The 19,529-nt window shown below is 36.3% G+C and overlaps 1 protein-coding gene across 5 annotated transcripts in view; it reads right to left on the bottom strand.

Moving 5' to 3' along the window:
* Nucleotides 1-3,112: 3,112 nt before the first annotated feature.
* The window catches only part of SOCS5 (suppressor of cytokine signaling 5), a 77,272-nt gene continuing 60,855 nt past the window's right edge, over nucleotides 3,113-19,529 (bottom strand). For all 5 annotated transcript variants that reach the window (XM_031950429.1, XM_031950430.1, XM_031950431.1 and 2 more), the window contains 3 exons: nucleotides 17,501-17,582; nucleotides 16,150-16,209; nucleotides 3,113-7,531 (listed from right to left, as the gene is read on the bottom strand). In XM_031950429.1, coding sequence (XP_031806289.1) covers nucleotides 5,900-7,519 — 1,620 coding nt within the window. In that variant the 5' untranslated portion in view covers nucleotides 7,520-7,531; nucleotides 16,150-16,209; nucleotides 17,501-17,582 and the 3' untranslated portion in view covers nucleotides 3,113-5,899. The remainder of the gene's footprint in view (nucleotides 7,532-16,149; nucleotides 16,210-17,500; nucleotides 17,583-19,529) is intronic.

Below are 19,529 nucleotides of genomic sequence, written 5' to 3'. Positions count from 1 at the left end.
AAAAAAGACCAAAGCCTTGATCAAAGTATTACTGTTATGTATTTCTGAACACCAATACTGACTTCAAGACAATATTTTGCTATTGCCAAATAAGATATAAACCAAGTGAGAAAAATTACATCAATTGAAATAAGGCTTTTATTTGGAGATTTATTGATTCCCTCTTTGCTTGGATTAGTTTATTAGTTTAGCACTGATAAATATTATTGAGTTTATTTAGTATAAGGAATTCTTCAACTTGTTAGTCTTAGTTACTTGAAATTTACAGGTATTAAGTAACTTGTCAATATCAATAAATCTAGTAAAATGTCAGGAACAGGATTTTAACTCATCTTCCTGATTCCAAGTCCAGTGTTTGGCTTGAAATCCTGGATAAACCTAGAATGATTAAGATTCATCTGATTATACTTTTGTTGCCAAGTCTTTGGGAGCACAGTTTCTTCACACAGAAGTATTGTTTAAAAAAAAAAAAAAATAAGCACATAGTTTAGAGTAAGGAAAAAAAAAAAAAGAAAATATAATGCATACCTGTAACAAGTTAAAGAAACTTAATAGCCCATCATTTACTTTCATTTACAGCATCTTCCTCAGTTCTTAAGGAAACCTCCATATTGAACGACAGAGAGAAGCTGGTCCTCAACCCCTACATCTTGTCACTAAGATGGACTGCTGATTTCATATTCTCTTGGATTCTTTTCTCTCAAAATTATGATCTCATCCACTGGTTTCTCCTTAAGCTTTTTTCCTCCATTCAGCTTTTGCTGACCTGAATCCATCTGACTTCTGCCTACTACAACACTACTTTTCCTCAAGCACTATAATCATTATTCACTCCTGTTTTAGAACCTCTACTTAAGATTGGGGAAAATGCACATAAAACAATGAGATCTTACATGACATGTCAGGTTTCCAAACCAACTACAAGACCCTTCAGAGCAGGCATTATTTTAAACCATCCCTGTAACTTCTAAAGTCCTCTGCCCTCAGAAGTCAAAATGTAACTACAATTATTTCATAAACAAACCACCTGTACATTACATATTCATAAGAAAATTTCCCTACAAAGGCTGTGTCTACTCTATAAAATGGAGACTTAAGAGACCCCATTCTTAAGAGACTTCATTTAGTTTGATAACTATGCTTGTAGGGTAGTGGTAGAGCTCCAGGTCTTCCTCAGTTCAAATATGGCCTCAGCCTCTTATGAGCTCTAATTCCAGACAAGGCTTATAACCTCATTTGCCTTAGTTTCCTCACCTGTAAAATGAGCTGGAGAAGGAAATGGTCCATCTTTGCTAAGAAAATTAGAAATGGGGTCACAAAATTTCCCTGTGTTGCAAGGATAGCTGATCTCTTTACAACTTGAAACTCATTTGCACACACACATACAATCCCTCATTATAAAATTTTAACTTTCTTCAAGATTACTCTTGTTTGGGGGCAGCTAGGTGGTGCAGTGGATAGAGCACCAGCCTTGAAGTCAAGAGAACCCAATTCAAATCTCAGGCACTTAACACCTCCTAGCTACATGACCCTGGGCAAGTCACTTGACCCCAATTGCCTCAGCAAGAAAAACAAAAAAATTACTCTTAATCAATTTAATCTGATTTTACCTAGGGGAAGAGAACTGTTGCCTGACAGCCCTTGAGAATTGGACCTAAACGTGTATGTGTGTGTGTATATAAACACATACTTTAACATATTTTAACATGTGGCCTACCTGCTATCTGGGGAAGTGGGGGGAAGGAAGGGAAAAGTTGGAACAGAAAGTTTTGCAAGGGTCACTACTGAAAAATTACCTATGCATATATCTTGTAAATAAAAAGCTGTAATAATAAAAAAAAATTGGACCTAAATGTAATAGCCCAAACTATAAATAACCTGTGTCCCTCTTTATTAGCATACTGGAAATGGGGTGGTCAACAGTTCTGGATCTGTGATTTCAATGGTTTATGGAGCTCCAGATTAAGAGGCAGACTGGCAACTGTCCCACAAGTTAAGAGTTGTCTTAAAGGTACTAAAAAATTGTTTTCAAAGGAGACACAGCCAGTTTGTGAGAAGCAGGCCAGCTACCCTGCCTTCAAGTTCCTATCTCGGCTTCAACCTGATCTTTACAGTAATGGTGTTTCCTCAAGTCTTTTTTACCTAGGTTATGAACTGAATCATTGCAGGGAATATACACATTAGTGAAATCACAGATTCACTTAAATACTTAAACTCTCACACAAGAACTCCATCCAAATCATAAGTCATTCCCTAGGTAGAAGCTGGTGTTCAGTGTCAGTGGTATTCAATTTTAACTGCAATTATAATATAGTTATAGGAGTAAAAATGAATAGTAACCAAAGCATGTGAATATATGAAAAGGGAACATCGCATTATTTGGTAGAGGTTACTTAAGATTCCAATAACTTCTTATAAATCATGTTTACCTCATCTATGTTAGCTTGCTCAATTTTTTGGTAGATGTTACATAAGATTCCAATAACTATGTTTTTATAAATCATGTTTACCTCATCATCTATGTTAGCTTCCTCAAAAGAGCTTAGAGAAAGATGTGTATTATTTTTCAGTTTATAGCTGATAATTTAAGAATTATAACTTTTAATATTTACTACATGATTTATGTCTATATAAACTTTATTGCAAATGTAAAGCAAAATTAAGATGAGGGCATTATAAAATCACTGAATGTTTATATAGCACATGAAAATTCCTTTAAAATATTTATATTAAAGTCTCAAATGACTTTTATATGAGATTTTAAAATCTACTATTTGGCTAAGAAAATATTTACATCCGCAAGACATTTTCACAAATAATTTCAAGATTCATAACTTGACTCAAATGTGATATTCCTTATTTCATTATGAAATGAAATGTTTACATTTTATAGGACTCCAGGATATTAGTTTTTGCTTGATCTTGCCCTAAACCAAGATTCCATATTACTTTCAGGGCTTTTCCAAAACATGCTATTCATTCCTTCTCTGACCTCTTCCCCATTTCCTTCCACCCTTTAATGTGTTGTCTTGCCCCATTAAAATGTAAGCTGAATGAGGTCAAAGGGGATTGTCTTGCTTGTATTCATATCCCCAGTAATTAGCACAGTGACTGGCACATAGTGAGTGTTTAATGAATGTTTTATCATTCTTCATTCATAAATGAAAACATATGCCTAAACTCTAGCAGAGATGTATTTCCAAAATAAGTTACTTTAAAAAAATCACAAACCCCCAAATTTGACTGAGAAGCTTCAACAGAATTCAGAAAAAAGACACAGTGAATATAAAGAGTAGGTGCAACTTCATGCTGGTGATGCCTTTTTCTTTCTTTCTTTTCTTTAATGTAATGTAAGCAGCTAATATTTAGGAGAATTCTTTAAACAAAAAGTTGCATATTAATATTTATACACAAAAACTTAAACGTAGGTGACATTAGCACACATACATGCTTACATTAACTCAAATATTTACATTTTTAAAAACAATTTCCATTTAACATATGAAATTCTTTAACACATAAAACCATTGAGAGCTACTACAAAACAACATAACTAGAACATTGGTTTGCTACAAGCATATAAAAACATACATGAAGTGATTTCTTGGAGTTTCAAGTTACCCCTTTATATAATATGATCTTACTTGCATATAGTCCTTTCAATTATTATTATGGACTTACAAAAGAGGTTTAATTTATTTTCCAGGTATATCACGAGCTCAAGAAAACGGACCCAACAGTTAGGCGATAGAATTATGCTGTAACAACTTAATTGCACATAATGCTTTAAAGTAGGTTTGGATGAAGTTCTCAAACACTTTGGTATATATCACTTAGGGACCACTATTAGATGCAGTAGATATTTCAAAAGTCCCTTCATTCCCCATTTTGCTTTAAAATGGACAAGTCTTTGGTAAAAGTTCTACATTTTGGGCATTTAATATCAATTAAACTGGTCCCCAAACCAAAAAATGATGCTGCTTTATTATTAGTTCATAATAAAACTTCATTTTACCACTGCTTCTGAAACAATGTGGTAATATTGATATTCATTTTCCAAAAAAAGAGAACATTAATAGTTTCAGCCTTTTACCTGTAATCAGCAGAGGAATTAATAGGTTTAGCCAAAATTTTCTCTGTTAATCCTTTATCTTGTGAAATCTCAACTGCAAAGTCCATAATTTGCAGTAACTACAGACAGCATTCAACATCATACGTGATCAGGGTTGGTTGAAAAAGATGTGTGATATTAAAGTCAGAGAGTTACTTTCCTCTGATAAACCAAAAATTAACTGCACAGTATTTCTGTATTAGCTATACTAGTTACCAGGTAAATCTCAATAAAAACCCCAAACAATTCAATTTGCTACAAGATAAATTTTTGCAAATGTATAAAACAGCAGATATACAAGGAGAACACCAAACATACTTTATTAGCACAGAGAAGCAGCCATAACAAGGCACAGCAAGCAGAAACATACATCCACAATAAAAGGGTTAGTGTTGCATACAAATATAACTTTTCTTGTATTTGTAGCCTTGGCAATTGCCAGAGGGGTGTAAAATAACATTTTGTAGCAGCAGGCAAAGAAACTAAGGAGCACTCACCATTGGTACAGAGCACATTAACAAAAGACACAAGTGTGGAGAGTCAACTATCTTAGTGCAAAATGTCTAGGACAGAATCGTTCATTCAGTCCGATGCTAAGAAACGAACACTAGAACTCGATATCACTTCCAAAATAGCTCACTCAAGTAGTATCGCATACTATTCTAAGTGACAAAAAGGTGCTAATGTAGTTATTTACAGATATGATGGTTGTACAGTACCTTTTACATCTGTAATTTAACTTTCAGATTTTCCATTAAAAATTAACTCTATTGGAACGTTATAAATTATAATCAGTGACTCGTATTTTACACCAAAAGAGATAAATACTGCCATTCCAAACCATTAAATGCAGCTCACCTTCAATAACCACTCTAGTTATTAATTAACTAGTGTCTGGGCTGCTTCTATACACTTTGCTTCTCAATTTTCCGTGGTTCAAAAACTGATTATGGGCATGAAAAGTGATCCAGTTTCCATGAATCAAAGTTTAGATTGCACGTCAGCATTTAAAAATTCACATGCAGCACTAAGTGGTCAGCAGCTATTTCAAATGCCTGTTCAAGTTAAAGCACTAATCAAAAATGTTCTCTCTCCTACTTATGGTCTCCAAATAAAATTCTACTATTGATTACACATGAATCTAAAGTTTTAAGAACTATTCTTTAGAAAAACTGGGACTGGGAATCTTGTAAAGGAGAAAAGGAGATTACAAACAATACCAACACTGAAAAGTGGACTGCACAGTGCCCTTGTGGCCAGAGCTTTTCATTTTCTAAAAGGCAGCAGGCAAGGTAAGCCACCTGACTTCTTGGACTTCTGAACCTTGATTTAGAGGAACTACAAACATTACAACTTTTGTAATATTATAGAAAAATTCTTAGAAAAAATACTCATTTCAAATATTAGTCACACTGTTGAAATGCTCACCCGATATTAATCATTTGTTCTTCAGTAGGAAATAGAATATCATAGCAAATGCCCCAAAATTGCTTCATCCTATTACTACAACTATGAAAAACCATACATTTAGAAAAATCAGCAAATGTGTGTTTGTGTGTGGGTAGGCCTTATTGAACATGTGCAGCTTTCTCCTCTACTAATTATTTCAATAGGCACCACAGTTATTTGTATAAGTAACAGCAGACAGCATCGGACAGATACTAAAACTAAGAGTTAAGTACGATATTGCAAAAAACCTAATACTGGTACATGTGCTTGCTACGGTATACTGTTTGATGCACATAAAAGCAAACCTAACAAAAGCCTACTTGGGGCACTGACTGGAGTTTACTTTGCTTTTATTGGTTCTCGCTCTAACCAGCGCACCCTAACTTTCTGTTTATAGTGATATTCCTTTAAAAAGTCCTGTAGCATTGACGGTAAGGGGAGACCATCGATCCCGTCATATGTAGTGCACCTACAGATGACTGCACGGCAGATGTACTGAAGGCTGAAAGGAAAAGTCCTGTTTAGGGATACAGTCAGCAATGGTTCAAAAAACATGCAGGAGCTTGGATCTTTGTAATGTTCTAGGAGCCCGGTCACGGTGGAGGAGTGAAACACGCAGGGGTCGTGGGCATCGAAGCTGAAATTGTGGTTCCATTGCTCAATGCGGGCGTGCAGGGAGCGGTTGTAGCGGCGGAAGCTCACCGAGAAGAGGTAGTCCTCTTGTGCAGAGTCCCTGAGCAGGAAAGTGCCCTCGGGCTTCCCCTCCAGGAGGGCCTCCGCTTCATATCGGTCCATCACCCCCCAGTAGCAGGGGTTCCCCGTGATCTGCAGCAGATCGGGCACGAGGCAGTGAATGTAGTCAATCTGCGTGTGAACCTTCCAGGCCCCTTGGCGGCTGCCGTGGCCATGGCCGTGGCTGTCCCCGGAGCCCTGGCGCTGCTTCTGCCTCCGTGCCTGCAGACAAAGGGTGGGGGCATCCTCCTCCGAGTCGCAGCCCCCCTGTGGCGTGGCAGCGTTTTCTCCAGTCATCTCTGTCATTCCCGGGGCTAACTTTGGTCCCAGCTTATATAAGGGATTCACCTGTGCAGTGGCCTCAAAGGTATGGATTTGTGCATTGGGGGGAGGGTCCACGCCTTCTTCGATACTGAGGCGTCTTCTCTCCCGAAGCCGATCTTCTTCATCTTCAGTAGAAACCAAAGATGGATCAAAGGTATCAAAGAAGGTCGAATGGGGGCTCACAGGAGCCGTGTGCTGCTTAATCAAATGCCACTTCTGGGCTAGATCGGATCCAGCAGGAAAAGGACATTTTTCAAGCATTAATTCAGAAAGGTGTATTTTTCTTTTATTAGAAAAGAGCGGTTTCGCTTGTTTATTGTAAGTTCTCATGGGAAAGCATAAGCCCACAGTGTCCTGCAGCCTCTGCCTCAGAGACCGACTTCCCACTGTCCTGCTGGAGACGCTCTCCATGTCGTGGACAGAGCTCACGCCGTATCGTCTCTCTCTCCTCTGCAGACCACTTCGGGGCCTGCCAAACCGTTTCTCAGTATCTAATGAACTTTGCGTCTTTGTAGAACAGGAATGTTTCTTTTTCCCACCCCACGGAGCATGTCGAGAGTAGGAGTCTCTGCGGGCCAGTCTCGTTCCCGTGGTAGTGAGACACGAGTCATTTTCCTTCTCAATGCTTATTTCTACAATTTGAGGAATATCAGCGGCACAATTTTGGTTTCTTCTTGAAGAATTCTTTGAAGGGCTTAATTCAAGTTGTAAGGCAACATTCTCTCTTAAGGGACTGCTTTGTTGCTGAGGAGTCAAATCCCCTACGCTGATGTTCCTTTCTTTAACAGATAAACATTTATTGGAGTTCACATCTATATTTTCACTGCTGTTTCCACCTTCATGGTTAAAAAGATTCTGACACCTATATTTGAAGTTGTTCCACATCTTCCCCACTTTATCCATTGATTAAGATATCTAAATTCAAATGAGGAAAAAAAAAAACCCAAAATGAGTCAGTTAAAGTGCTTCTTGAAAATCTGACAGTTCCTTCCCTCCCGCAAATGAAATGCCTGAGAATGTAAACTTTACTAGTCTTTACTCTTGAATAATAAGGGGAGAGGGTGGGGGGGAGAATTCTATTTGAGAATGGTAAAGCCATTAGGTATTTAACAATATCAGAAATACAGTTAAACCAATTCAATTTCCCTTATTTTCAGAATGAATATTCAAAATTTTGTTCAAAGGATATTTTTTTCACCTGATCCCTAGGTATCTTTCTAAAGAATATTTAGACTTGTAAGATCACAGGCTCATAGACCTACGTTACAAAGGGACCGCAAGGGATCTCCATTTTATCAATGAGGAAAGCAAAACCTAAGATGGTTATGAATTATTCAAGTTCACATAAGGGGTACAATTTCAACCCAGGTTCTCTGACTCCAGAATCAATGGCCTTTCTGTCCAATCTCTAAAAGTTTTTGAAATTTGTAACTCTGAAGATATCTGACCAAAAAAAATCCCAAGTAGCACACCTTTCTCACTCTCTGTCCCTGACTTCATTATGTCATGTCCCAGATTTTGTGTTTTAGGACCCAGACTTTTCCCTTGTGTGAACTTCACAAAAAGGCTCACTGTAAAATACATTTCAAAAAACAAACCATGATTTTACTTTTATAAGTAGAGTGATAAAAAGTCTCCTATTAGTTATCAGGTCCTACATTTGACAGGTGTAAATTTGGAGGAAAAGAATCAGCCAAGTAGAAGTTGTACCTATATAATGCAAAGAACAACACTCTGCAAGACATCCCAGATATGAATTGTAAGGGAAGGTATGGAGATGATTGTGAAGGTTTCACACTAAGATTATCATTTAATTCAATAGGTCAATTTTTTTTCCTTCTCTCCAGTGTCCAGGATAGTATCTACTGCACTGTAGGCACTTAACTGTCTGATTTGACCTCATTCCTATGTTAACAAATTGTAAACCATCCACAACTTCTCACCTGATGAGACTCTAGACCGTGTTCTATGATAAATCCTGCATAAAGGGACTACCAATGTACTAAGGTCTATTTCTATATCTCTCGATATTACATGGGTACCAAGTGAATATGATGCCATATATCTGGTATTCTCTTATTTTGTGACCGAGCCACTTCCATATATCTTTTTGATTCCATTTAACTCAATTCAAGCACTTATTAAGCATCAACTATATTAAAAAATACTTTAAAAGCAGCTCAGTGTAGTGGGTGGACTTTAACAAGAATTTCAAGCATGGTGGGCAGCCCTAAGGCCGAGAGGAAGGAAGCACATGCAGGAAACAAAAAGTTTGGTTGGAATATAAAAATACATGAAAAGAAGGAATACATAATATGCTTGCAAACCATTTCCAAGTACAATGCAAACTGCATTAAAATATAATTGGAAAGAAAAATTAAGTCATATATGGTGCAGAGGAATCCATCTATATAGATCAGTGGCTCCCATTTCTATTTCAGCTTAGAATCCTGGATCTGGAGGGAGGTAGTTGTTGCTGTTGAGTCATTTTAGTCCTACCTGACTATGACCCCATTTGGAGTCTTCTCAGCAGAAATACGAGAATAATTTGCCTTTTCTTTCTCCAGCACATTTTACAAATGAGAAACCGAGGCAAATAGCCTCATCTTTATCTACTGTGGCACCTAGCTGATCTCAGAGTTCAAATATAGCCTCACTCATTTTCTAGCTGTGTGACCTTAACTTTTATTTGCCTCAGTTTCCATAACTACAGTTTCGGGAAAATTTATATTGCAGAGTTATTGTGGGGATAAAGTGAGATACTATTTGTAAAAAACCACTTAGTACAATGCCCAGCACATAGTAGGTGCTATATAAAATGCTTGCTATCTATACTAATCCCTTTCTTCTTCCCTTCCTTTCTTATAACTCACGCAACTATCACCTTAGTTCAGACCCTTTCCCGACTCAAATTCTTCCTCTCATCAATCTGTTCTCCAGGAAACTTTCAGAATATCTGTCAAGCACTTTCTTGCTTTGGCAATTCTCTACTGGTATCGCCACATTATCTCCACTGAGAAATTAAAGCTCTCCCCGAACTCTTGCTCTTGGCTCTCACCCACGGGAGTTCTCTCTCTCTCTGGATCTCACCTGGAATGAACTTCACAGATATATTATTCCATCTGACACAATCTTCCTTTATCTTGAGCACTACTTCCTATACAAAACCTTTCTTGATTAGCCTAAATTATAAGGCTTCCTTTTTAAAAATGTTTGTACATAATATTTCCATTCCATCTGTTTTTGTCCACTTGCATTTTTTATTTCATTCTCAGGTTAATTTTACCTTATTTATTAAGTCTGATTTTTCTTGTGCAGCAAAGTAACTATGGATATGTATACATATATTGTGTTTAACATATATTTTAATATATTTAACATGAATTGTTTTACCTGTCATCTAGGGGAGGGGGTGGGGTGAAGGAGGGGAAAAGAAGGTTTTGCAAGGGTCAATGCTGAAAAATTACCCATGCATATATCTTGTAAACAAAAAGTTATAGTAAAACAAAAATTAAATAAAATAAAAATGTTTTTATATTTATTCTAATTTTTTAAGCTATTTATTTAAAAAAAAAATGGAAAGTTTTCAACATTCACCCTTGCAAAACCTTGTATTCCAAATTTTTTCTCCCTCCCTTCCCTTAGACAGCAAGTAACTCAGTATAGATTAAACATCTGTAATTCTTCCTGCATATACTTATAAATGTATGTTTCCCAATACAATGAGACTCTTGGAGAGCAGGGGCTGTTTTATTTTTGTCTTCTTATCCCTAGCATCTACCACACAGTAAGTACGCAGTTAAATGCCTATTCACTAAATTGGCAAAAATATATGAAAAAGGATAGAAAGTTCCATCTTAAAGAAAAAGGTTTGTGGGATTTAAAGTTAATTTATATATAAATCATTATGCTTCTTTGTCCCCCCTTCACCATGTATTGTGAAGGACAATTGCTACTCTTAAGGTGAGGTCTGAATCTATCTAGAACAGGGCTCCTCAAACTTTTTAAATAGGGAGACTAGTTCACTGTCCCTCAGACTGTTGGACTATAGTAAAAAACAAAACAAAACAAAAAAAAAAACACTTTGTTTTGTGGGCCTTTAAATAAAGAAATTTCATAGCTCTGGGTGAGGGGGATAAATGTCCTCAGCTGCTGCATCTGGCCTCTGGGCCGTAGTTTGAGGACCCTTGATTTAGAACATAGACTATGACTAAGTCTTGATTGCAACTAAAATTCTAGTACATTGATTTATTCTGCTGTATTTTATCTGTACAATGTTCTAAATGAAAGTTTTCAGTAACACTGCCAAGATAACTTAAAACTCTACAACATAGTTCTGATAGGTTTTAAGTTCTAATTATGCCTCAAAGAATATTAAAATGGTTAGTCTGTTAATACTAATGGTGAATGTATTGATATAGATGCTTTGGGAAAGTGAAATACTTTTTTTCATCTTCTTAACTTTTTTTTTTTTTTTGCATAAGATTCACTGCCCTTTTTATCACTCTTTCCTTTCTCAGTCAAATTCCTTGAAAAAAGATGTGCATACACTTGACACCTCACTTTCTCTCCTCTTCCTTACTCCTCAGCCATTTACAATCTAGTTTCTGACCTGGTCACTCAGTTGAAACTGTCTCTCCCAAGTTAACAATGACCTATGAACTGTTGCATCGAATGACTGTACCTCAGCCCTCAAATCTTCTTGACCCTTTTTCTGCAGCCCTGACTGATGCACATAGCCTTCTTGGATACTCTCTCACCCTAGGTTTTGATGATATTGCCCTCTTGTTCTCTTACCATTCGTTTCTAGAGTCTCACGTGCTAAGTTTGAGTGCTAGACAAAGTCAAAAAAGAGAGTCTGAATATAACCCTTAGACACTTAACTGATAACTTACCTGCTTCATGCCTCACTTGAAAAAACAGAAAGATAGACTGAGTGATGACCACAGTCACTCCCACTTCTAAATCTATGAACCCTATTATTCTGTGTAACTGTAGTTCTACTCCAAAAGCTCTATGCTGGGCTTTTCCCCCTCCCCCTCCTCCCTCCCTCTCTCTTTCTCTCTCTCTCTCTTTTTTCATTTTGTGAGCTCATCAGTTCTCCTAAGTTCTAACTAGATGATTTTTAGATCTATAGAGCTAGTTTTTATGTCTCTCTCTGGAGATCCAATTCTACTCACCAAATTTCTATATTTTAAACTCAAAAAGATCCTAATTAGAATTCATTGTCCTCATCATTGCTCCCAGGCCTCACTTTAAAACTTCCTTCTTTTCCTTCAATAGCCCCTTTTTTCTTCTAGTCACCTAGGTTCAGTAACCTTAGGATCATTCTCTTCTGGTCATTGCCACCTAACCCACATATCATAATTTGATAAGTTGCCAAATCTTTTCATTTTTATCTCTATAAGATCATCAAATAAATATCTCTTTCTATCCAGTCACAGAGTCACCATCTCATGTCAGGTTTCATCAATTTCTACAAATCCACCTAGTTTGTCTTTCTATATCAAGCCTTTTTATACCTATCTCTGCCACTACCAATCCACATCACAAAGACACCAAAGTGATTTTTCTAAAATGCAGTTCAGACTGTGTTATTCCTTACTCTATAAAACTCTAGTAGCTTATTATTAAACTACTCCCCTGTTCAGCGTTTAAAACTCTTCACAAACTGGCTCTATTCTGACTTTGCAGTCTTATTACACATTATTTACTGGCATTCTTGTGGCTCACAGATGTGTCACTTAACTCTCCGTTTACATGCCTTTCCTCTGGCTATCCCCATCCCTGAAATGCTTCACATCCTTACTTTTGCCTTTTGAAATTCCTAGTATCCTTCAAGACTCAATTTGAGCACCACTTTCTGCTTGAGGCTTTTCCTTCTTTCTCACTAGTTTTCCTTTTACCCACTTTTTATGTACTTTGGTTTTGTAGACTTACATTTGTGTACATAGACCTGTGAGGCAGAAGTAAAGTAGAAAAAATGGCTGCGCCCGGAGGCAAGAATCCTGGAGTTAAAATCTGGCCACAGACACATATAACTGTGTGATCCTGGAGAAGTCATTGACATCTATTTTCCTCAGCTTCCTCAACTATGAAAGGGGAAAAAAATAGCACCTACCCCTCAGGAGGTTATTTTGAGATTCAAGTTATAGGTAATAGCTATAAAAAAACATATAGGACATAAAGTTCTATGGAAATGCTTAATTCTTTCCCTAAATGCTTATGGTCTCCCCTAACAGAATGTAAATTCTTTGAGGAAAAGGATGTGATAAGCAGACAAAATTCAAAGATAATCTCCCACTGTATTTTATATTTTTAATTTATATTTTCTGACATGTCTTTACAATATTTAATAAAGTTATTAAAAGCAAATTTAACAATTTATGCTTTCTTCTTGACACTTGGCAAGTTACATGAAGTATTTTTTTTTTCCTAGAGGGAGAAGAGAGGCAGACAGAAAAGGCTAAAATTTCCAAGAAAGCTCTTGGAATCAAAGAAATTCTATCAATCCTTGTATTTAATACTTATCTGACCTACTGAAGACTAGCATATTCAAAAGTGCCTGAGGTCTTCTTATATAAAACTCAGAATAATAGATTTAGAAAAGAGTCCAGTTCCCTTTGTCTACATTGGTGGAAAACCCCACAGTCTTCTCCTGTCCTAAGTCACTCATCATTCTAGAGGTCTGGACAGTTTTGCATTGTGGAGATGTGTGTATCTGATGTGATGAATAAATATTTTACTGATGATTTGTATGCCATTAATAAACTCAATAACTATTTAGAAAAGGAAGGTTAAAATATGAACTGTCCTATTTGGCTTTTAAAGTCCTTGAGACAAGATCCCAACCTAATTTTTCTAGTTTCTCTTTTCTCACTGCAACTATCTTGGCCAGACTGGACTTTTCTATGTCAATCACATATTACACTACTATGCCCATGCCTGAAATGCACTTATTCCTCATTTCTGACTCTGATAATCCAAATTTCAAAGCTTAGATGAAGCACTACGTTCTCCACGATGCTCTTCCCAATTTCCTTAGCCAAAAAAGTTACTGTGATGCTAGGCCATACTAATGGGAGGACAAGATAATGAGAAGATGTTCACAGTGTGTGTTCTTCCCTGGTAAGGCACTGTGTTCAGCCCTGGGCATCATATAGGAAGGTACCAACAAGCTAACGAGCACTGAGAGGCTAAATAAGAGTAGTCCACACAGCCAGTCCTGTGTGAGAATCACAATTAGTCTGAAAAAAAGACTCGGGAAAATCCTCAAACATGTAAAGGGCTGTCTTGTGGCAGAAGACCTGACTAGTCTTGTTTGATCCCAGTTTGCAGAAGCAATAGGTAGAAGTTACAAAGTAGCAAAGGTTTAGTATAAGGAAAAACTCCCTAACAATTAGAGTTATCCAAAAACAGAATGAGACGCTATGAGACCTATAGATGGAGAGCTGGCCACCTGTGAGATATACTGTAGTGACCAAATACAGTCTATCCCAAATATGACATTCTGTGCTTCTATAATAAATTTGCATTTCCTTATATATTGTGGGGAGCCGGCACTAATCTACAGCCACATAAGGCCAATCTTGAATAGGCTGAATCTCCTAATCACATTATACCAAAGACTTCCTGAATAGGAATCTCCTAATCACATCCTAACTTTGAATAGGCAGATATCTAGGCATCCCCTAATCACATCATAGAGCTTCCTGCCACCAGAAACATCTGAGCAGCTCATCCTTGGGCGGGATACCAACCCTTTGTCTAGGACCTCCACCCTGTACTGTGTGTGTACAACCCTGCCTTCTTTTCTACTGCTATATATATCTGTACTATTGCACCCATTAAAATGAGGCTTGATCAGAATGATTTGACTTGCCTCCATTTTGCGAGTCCCCTCTCTCTTGCCCTTATCTCTTTTCTTCCAGGGTCCACACACACTGCCTTGCGGGCCGAGGCAATATATAAGTAGAAAAGGGTTTACTATTATTATATAATTTTACAGATTAATATCACATAAATGTATTTACACAATAATTTACTTTTATTAATTTAGCATAATATACAAATACTTAACTAGCACCAATGTGTACCCCCCCTCTCCCCTCCTTCCATTTTCAACTCTTTCCAAATAGTATTATAACTCTCTATTCATAGAACTCTTTTAACTCGGTAAAAATCTCAATCATCTTTCTTTTTCTGTCCTGAATAAACATTTAAAACTTAATCAGGAGTATTTCTATTTTAAACCCCAAATTCAAACATTTTAATCAGATTGAGAGGGAAATCACTAAATCAGTATAGAAATAATATTTAAAACTTCTTTGTGGCATTTGTATAAAAATATGAGCCTTATTTGTTCATTTTCATTATCACTAAAAGCATTCACTTTCTGTTCCCCTCCCTTATATCTTTCCAGACCAAATTTTTAAAAAATCTCTCACAAAATCCTTCCATATTTTCTTTCCTTGTACTTCTCCCCCCCTCCCCATACTTCTGTTTACAGCTGCCAGATGAGGCTCTTTAAGAGCTTTCAATCAAGCAGGCAGCTGCTTCTCAAAGCCAGAAGAGAAGGACCACTATACTCCCATATCTGCCTAGCTGTTTGTCTTTCACTTCTTCCCACTTCTGACCTGGAGGCCCACAGATATCTGACTTGGCTAACAATGAAGTATGGTACATGGCAGGCAACAAAAATTTGTTTAGTCTTCAGGTGACTTTCAATCTTGTGATGAAAGCATGGGATTAGTAGTCAGGAGTTACAGCCCCTACCCAAGTCTCTTCTTCCATCACAAGTTCCTAAGAAATGACCAGCAGGACGAATACAGAGAGGATTGGCGAGACTTACATGAACTGATGTGAGCGAACTGAGCAGAACCAGGAAATCATTATATACCTCAACAGCGATACTATATGAGGATGTATTCTGATGGAAGTGGATTTCTTCAACAAAGACAAGATCTAACTTAGTTTCAATTCATCAAGGATGGACAGAAGCAGCTACACCCAAAGAAAGAACACTAGGAAATGAATGTAAACTGCTTGCATTTTTGTTCTTCTTCCCAGGTTATTTATACCTTCTAAATCCAATTCTCCCTGAGCAACAAGAAAACTGTTCGGTTCGGCACACATATATTGTATCCAAGATCTACTATAATCTATTTAACATGTATAGGACTGCTTGCCATCTTTGGGGAGAGGGTGGAGGGAGGGAGGGGAAAAATCGGAACAGAAGTGAGTACAAAGGATAATGTTGTAAAAAATTACCCAGACATGGTTTCTGTCAATAAAAAGTTATTTAATTAAAAAAAAAAAAAAAAGAACTTAAAAGACAGAAACAGGAATATATTTTCAGATATGGCTAATACAGGAATTTATTTGATTAAACTGTGTGGCCATATAATGAAGTAAAAAAAAAAAAAAAAAGAAAGTTCCTAAGACCCAAGCGTGAAATTTGAAAGAAAAGAAACTCTAAAACATAAACATTTTTTAATCATTGTGGAAACAATATTCCTATGTCTGTTACTTACCTAAAACCACTGACATTTACATACATCTCCCATCAAACAGGCTTCATTATGAGAATGTTACTAGAATAAATGAAAGAAATATTAGTTAGCTTTCAATTTACTTGATCACTGATTACCATTGTAGACATTAGGGTATATGATTTTAGTCAAAAAATAATTTCTAAAATTAACAAAAACTGCTACTACATAAACAAATAATTCTCTTCCTTTTTTTTTCCCCAAGGAAAATATGGGGCTTGAGGAAGGACTAAAGGTAAAATTAGAGGAGGTGGGGAGGAAAGGGGGAATTAGGTAAGAGTTAAATGGATAGGAATGGAAATCAAATGGTAATGCTTTCCTCCTACCTCCTTGGTAATGACAAGTAGCTCATAACATTTTTATTCTACCTGCTTTGGCCATGGGCAAATAACATTCATGCAGTATAGAAAAGATTATTCTAGCAATAAAGATTTTTTTTTTTTTTTAAGTAAGAGGAAAAGGACTAAAAGGTAAGGCCATTCAGAAAAAATATTTATTCTTGACTCTTTTCCAAAGTATTTTTCTCCTGGTATATGTCCTGTTCTCTCTCATCCTGTTCCACAACATGAGAAAATACAGCATTTAAAAACTTCTAACAATACAATGAAAATTGATAACAGCTACAGTGGCATAGTACAAACAATGAACTTAGAATCAGGAAGCTGAGGTATTAGGTATGTTCCATGCATGCCAAATAATCCATGTACATGGACAGTTTTATCGAAAGAATTCCCCTTCAGTTCAGGGTGTCTGCCTCCCTGGGTTACAACCACAACAAGGATTTTACATATATTATTGAGAAAACCCATCTGAGTTTCCTGAGTTAACTGTTATAGCCATCATTATGTGCATTTAAAAACTAGGCTCTGAAAGGTCAGGTGACTGCCTAATCACAAAGAGCTAATAAATTTCTGAGGTGGAATTTTAGCCTAGTCTGCTCTTTCCATGTCCAGAGGTGTCAGCTCTATGCCTTAATAAATGACAGGACCTCCTTGTTTCCCTAATTCAGAAGCTCTACTAGGAAAGAGTTTTGTCCCAGTATCAAGGAAGCAAAGATACCCCCTCTTCAGCTGCAGGACTAATAGTTATAGAGTGAGCAAGACTGAACTCAAGGACAAAGGAACTTCTACCTGCAGTCACTATATTTTCCCAAGCTAAAACTGCAGATTTGGGAAACAAAGAGTAAAAGAGCACATCAGTCTGGCTTATCCGAAGCAAAATCTGATAGCACATCCAGCAGCAAGAGAGAAAGAGATGAAATAAAACCCCGTTCAGTTCTCTAGTTAGTACATAGGGCCAGAGTTGACCCACAAACACAGTATGAGTTACTTACTATCTGTGTGGCCTGGAGCCTGTCGGAGACTCTCTAGGGTGATATCTCTATTATCGATGATAGTTTTACTCAGTTTACTCATCTGTAAAATAAGAGATCTAATTATTTAGAAGAACTCTACAATCCTTTAATATTCTAAGTTCAAAGGTCCTAAAAGTAGATTAGGCAAATAAACTTCCACCTGATAACCAACTTTTAAGAGCTGAACTTCTCTGTACAGAATTAGACAGGCCACTGGAGTACAGAAAACTTACCCCTAGTAGCAGTCAGAAACACAATACTTGCAACAAATAAGCATGGTCAACAAAACAAATTCACACATACCATGTGCAAAAATATCTCGTTCCACACTTTGAAGGTAAGTAGCAACTTTCACTATCTGTTCTCTGCAACTGTTGTTTATCATGGAAATGATCAGAGTTCTTCAATCTTTTAAAGCTATTTTTCTCTATAGTGTTTTTACTATAAAAATTATTTCCCTAGCTTTACTCATTTCACTGTATCAGTTCATAAACATTTTCTCAGATTTCTCTATGGATTTTCCCTTTAGATCTAATAACAATCCATCATATTCACATGCTATACTTTGTGCCATCATTCTATAATTTCTAGGAACCCTCTTATTTTATCATTCTTTGTTAAGGGGAAAAAAAAAAGAAGCTACCGTAAATGTTTTTGCACATATTTTTCCTCTTTCTCTGATCTCTAAGTTTTAGACACAGTAGTGATGCTACTGGATCAAAGAGCATGAATAATTTATTAACTTCTGGAGTTTGGTTCCAGGTTGCTTTTTAAAATGGTAAGGCTAATGCACAATGACATCAACAGTGCATTAGTATACCAATCTCTACAATGCCTCTAAAAACTTTTTTCCCTTTCCATCTTTGCCAATCTGATAGGTAAGATAAAAATTCAGTTATGTTAGTGTGCATTTCTCTATTAATGATTTAGAATTGTTTCTACATGGCTGTTGTCTCGGATATCTTTGCTAAAAAGATTTTTCCCAGTTAATGGTTTCTAATTTCAACTGTACTGATTTTCTACATTCAAAATGTTTTCAACTTTGTATAATCAAAGTTGTACATTTTATCTTTTATTATCTTCTCCATTCCACATCTAGTTACAAACTTTTTAAATCTAAGTTTCAAAAGGTACTTTCTTCCTTGCTACACTAATTTTTAAAAATAATATGATCATAATTTAGTTCCAATTGATCAATGATGGAGAGAAGCAGCTACACCCAGAGAAGGAACACTGGGAAATGAGTGTAAACTGTTTGAATTTTTGTTCTTCTTCTCAGGTTATTTCTACCTTCTGAATACAATTCTTCCTGTGCAATAAGAGAACTGTTCAGTTCTGCACACATATATTGTATCTAGGATATACTATAACTTATTTAACATGTATAAGACTGCCTGCCATTCATTTAGGGTACAGGGTGGAGGGAGGGAAGGGAAAAATCAGAACAGAAGTGAGTGCAACGGATAATGTAAAAAATTACCCATGTATATGTACTGTCAATAAAGAGTTATAATAAAAAAATAAATAATATGATCAATTATGTCTAGGTCATGTATCAATTTGAAACTTATCTTGGCTATAAGTAATGAAAACACGTTCTAAACCTAGTAGTATCCGCCACAATATTTTCTAGTTTTCCCAAGTCTTTTGTCAAATAATCTATCCTTACCAAAGTTTGCTGAACAATATGTTCATTTGTTTCTGTTGCACACCTCTTCTTTTACATTAACTGAAATTTAAATTTTTTAACTAGTATCAAATACTTTTGAATGCTTGATAGTACACTGAGAACTAGAACTGCCAAATTCCCTTTCCTTTCCACTTTCCTATCCTCTCCTTGAGAGTTCCAACTTTTAATTGTTAAATGAATCATACCATTCTTTTTCTATAAACTCTAAAGTAATCCGATCATTTGATAGGTATAAAAATGAATAAATTAAATTCTACTGTAATTTTCACAATAATGGCCTGCTCTATACCTATGAACAACTAATATTATAACTTCTTT

The sequence above is a fragment of the Sarcophilus harrisii genome, chromosome 2, assembly GCF_902635505.1.
Source record: "Sarcophilus harrisii chromosome 2, mSarHar1.11, whole genome shotgun sequence".
NCBI classification, from domain to species: domain Eukaryota; kingdom Metazoa; phylum Chordata; class Mammalia; order Dasyuromorphia; family Dasyuridae; genus Sarcophilus; species Sarcophilus harrisii.
This window is presented reverse-complemented; position numbering and strand designations above follow the sequence as displayed.